This window comes from Urtica dioica, chromosome 1 (assembly GCF_054948205.1).
Source record: "Urtica dioica subsp. dioica isolate 48M chromosome 1, U.dioica_male_clone48M_v1_H2, whole genome shotgun sequence".
NCBI lineage: Eukaryota > Viridiplantae > Streptophyta > Magnoliopsida > Rosales > Urticaceae > Urtica > Urtica dioica.
In genome coordinates, this window is record NC_142756.1 from 4,665,120 (window position 1) to 4,668,956 (window position 3,837).

Below are 3,837 nucleotides of genomic sequence, written 5' to 3' on the forward strand. Positions count from 1 at the left end.
TATTTCCTCAAGTTTTTTTTTTCCTTGATGTATATACGTTTACGGTTTCACGATGTATATTCTGATCTTATCTTATTTTGGCTAGTTTTCTTCCTTCATTTTTAATTTCGTTTGGAACCTCACTTGAACTTATAACTTAATTAAGCTATTGATTTTGTGAGTTGGTACACCCCAAGAGTAAGATGCGTGTCGAGTAATTCAAATTTCTAGGCCGGATTGTCGTTAATTACAAAATGATCTAGTAAAAAAGAGAACGTAACTTATATACGGGTGATGTGTAATGAGAAGATAATGGAGATATATGTTTCTTGAGTCGGTATGTGATTCCGTTTAATGGTTGTTTTGTTTGTCTTTTATAGTGGTGAACTTTGGAGATTATGGTATACTCAGGCCCATATTTTGACGGTTAATTAGATATCGTCTACGTAACTCGTGTTAATTGGTGTTGCTTGTGTAACTACACGCTAGGTGGGTTCTTTTAGTGGGGTAATTGTCGAGTTTGTGTGTTTGGACAATTGCCAAAAAAAAAAATTGTGTATTATAGTTACATTTTCTTAGTTTGACTAGTTTATGAATTCCATGAAAAATAGGCTTTGGCTTGTGAAGTGAACTTCTCTTATTTTCGAAGTTATGCTCGAGAAGTTTAGCTTTTAAGGCTTTGATATTGCCTTCTCTTAAATATAAACGAAAATTTTCAGAAAATTATGGATAATATACAGTTAAGAAAGATGAAGAAAATAAGATATCCACTCTGTTTTCAAAATATAAAATAATTCAAACTAAATTAAATTCTCACTTCTCTATTTTTCATTATTTTTCTTCTTCTTTTAAATACTCTACAATCCATGAAGCCAACAAAAGCACGTTTTTTTAAAATAATTATTTAATTCTCTGGATACCAAATAGTGGCTTATAATCTAATCTTTAATTAATTAAAGACCCGTGTTGTTGAAGTATCTTTAGAGTTACCAAAATACGACCACGAATCAATGAATGCCTAAACAAGATCAACGTAGATCCGCACACAATTAAGTACGCATACATGGATAATGGGAAACTTTGGAACTCAAGACAAAAACAAATCGGAATCTTGTTCCGTTCCACTCCAAAAAAAACAATACTAAAATTTTGTTATGGTACTATTTTTAACGGAGCATAAATTTTAGATGATCGATTTTTATCCGTGAACGGTATCGAAATTGATTAGAACAGAGTGTTCCGTTTGGCCGGAATTTCCCAATATAAAGCTAAAATAGATCAAACCGAAATCCCTGCTTCCGTCCATTTTTTTTTTCTTCTTCGAAAAGCCAATCCATATATTCTTTCTTCCATTAAGTAAATAATTTCTACACATGACAAATTACAATTGGAGCAAGCATTGTTCTTCAAACAAACCAACCAACCATATAACTCTCCTTAGAACAAAAGAAGGCACAAAATCAAGCAACAAGAGAGGAAAAAGCAGACCCGGCCGAGAGACCTATCGGCCTCCATGACGTGGCGGCGAACCCTCGGGCTCGCGTTCCCGGCCAAGTTATACGAATTCGGATACGTATAAAGATTCGTTATTGAGTCCCCGAAAACCCTCGCATACACCGCCTCTCCGTAAAGCCCCATCGTCGTCGTCGTCTCCAACAAGCTCGCCGGAATCCCCCCGGGGCCCGCCCTCCGCGGACTCCCGCGGTACGGACTCCCCGGGCTGGCCCGCGGAGAATCGAGGCCGCAGAAGTTGGGCCTCCGCGGGACCACGATGCCCAGGCCCGCCTTGCTGGCGGGCCTGGCGGGCTTGGCGGCGGCGGGGCCCGAGGGCGCGGTGTTGCCTCGGCCGTAGAGCGGGACCAGAGAGGCTTCGGTGACCTCGGATTTGCAGACCGGGCAGCTCGGCTCGCTCGGCTTATTGTTCTCGGCGGACTTGAATCGGATCCACTTGTAAATGCAGGGCCAGCAAAATAAGTGGCCGCAGAGCGTGACCACCGGATCGTGGACCGTCTCGAGGCATATGTTGCAATCGAAACAACCCGTCCCGTGTTCGGATTCGGATTCGGATTTGGATTTGGCTGCCAATAGTTGCTCCAATGCCATGTTGTGTCCAATCTGTAATAAGATAAAGAATTTTTTTAGCTTCTAGAAGAGAGAGTGTGGCTTGGACTTTGGATGGACTTGTTTGTGATTAATTTTTTTTTTTTTTTTTTAGTCATTTTCATCTGGAAGACATTCTAATGAAAATTCGTCTTCGTCAGTATTAATATTTTGGGCCCACGATTATCAAGGAACAAGTGAACAACTCAGATCCACACACACGGAGAGAAAAAAAATTAAAAGAAACTTGATAAACTAAACTTGTGGAAAATTGTTTGGTCATTATTTGTGTAGATGAACAAGGAAAACAAGCACTGCTCTACAAAATCTGATTCTATGTTGATCACTCACAGCTCAACTAACAATTTGCTTGGTTTTAAATGGAAAGGTGGTTTTAGGCCTAACCTAGAATATTATATTATATATAGCTCATCAATAATCACACCGACTTTTTTTTTTAAGCACGCAATTTTATTTTTTATCTTGAATTCTTGACAAATGATTTAATTATTTCATTAATTGCTTCACAGAGTATGAAGCCCTATAAGCTAAAGTCAGAAACCTAAAACACAATACTCAATTACTGTGACGTCCATTACCATGAATACACTGCCCAAAGATCTAGAAACCAAATAGAAGAAGGCTTTAAACGGGAATATCAAGAAGAGAAGAAACAGAACAAACAATCAATTTTTTTTTTTTTTTTTTTTTTTTTTGTATATATAAAAAGCTCTATTAAGTCTAAAATCCGTGGCATAGAGATTCTAACAAACGGTTAGCTTTATTCCACAAAAAAAGCCCATTTCTTCGTCACACAAGCAAACAAAAGCATTCTGAACATATATGATCTCGTCTTCCTTTTTAGAAAAGGGGAAAGAAAAATTAAAGAACATAAACGAGAATAGAAAGAGAAAAAAAAAAAAAAAAGGAGAGGAATAAAGCAACTCTGAGACTAGACAGACACTAAGACACAGAAGATCGGAAACCAAGTCTATCGAATCGATCGATCACCGAAATCGATTCTTTGAACTAAGACTCGCACACATAAACACACGTTTACGTTCTCAGTTTTCATTTGAGGTTCACGTATAGAGAGAGAGAGAGAGAGAGAGAGAGAGAGACAAAGACAGTGATTGCGTACCGAGAGCTGAGAAATGAAGGTTTAACAGGCTCTGCAGAGCTGTGAGCGCAGTGGAGAAGAAGTGAATATAAGAAGCTTTAGAAACAGAGCTTTACCGGCGGATGAGAGAGAGAGGGAGAGATAGAGAGAGAGAGAGATATTGCCTTTAACGTTACGGTGTATTTATAAGGGATAAAAAAAAATTGTGACTAAATTTTTATTTATTTATTATTATCGTTGGTTTTGTAAATTTTGGATCAATGATTTTGGAGTTTACATTATATTTAATGCCTCCGTAAAAATCTAAATTGTATTTCTCAAAACAGGTAACAAGTAGTCAATTGTTTAGACATGCCTATTACATGTCAGCTATTTATTACATATTAATAAGCCTGTCAAAAGCTTTTTATTATCTTACCCTTGACAATAACGTCACGTGGCTTTATAAGAGATGATATGATCAGAAAATTAAATAGACGTCCGTGTCCGAATTTAATTGAAAAATTAAGATAAAATATTCATATATTTTTTGTTTTTTTGAGCAAAAATATCTTTAAATAGGAATTTGACACTGACAAATTACAAAATTAGGTTTATGTTTCAAAGGTGTCAAAATTAAAATTATGTTTTTAGACGAT

At 37.0% G+C, this 3,837-nt stretch overlaps 1 protein-coding gene across 1 annotated transcript; it reads right to left on the reverse strand.

Annotated features, from left to right (window-relative positions):
- Positions 1–1,070: 1,070 nt before the first annotated feature.
- On the reverse strand, positions 1,071–3,346 carry LOC149406609 (E3 ubiquitin-protein ligase RMA1H1-like). Its single transcript, XM_089607771.1, has 2 exons — positions 3,221–3,346; positions 1,071–2,094 (listed from the first exon to the last, which is right to left on the reverse strand). Exon 2 carries the CDS (start codon positions 2,080–2,082, stop codon positions 1,417–1,419), a length of 666 nt encoding a protein of 221 aa, XP_089463897.1. The 5' UTR covers positions 2,083–2,094; positions 3,221–3,346; the 3' UTR covers positions 1,071–1,416.
- Positions 3,347–3,837: the final 491 nt, after the last annotated feature.

Coding starts and splice junctions, on each gene's coding strand:
- LOC149406609 (XM_089607771.1), bottom strand. CDS start 2,082: ATGGCATTGGAGCAACTATTGGCAGCCAAATCCAAATCCGAATCCGAA.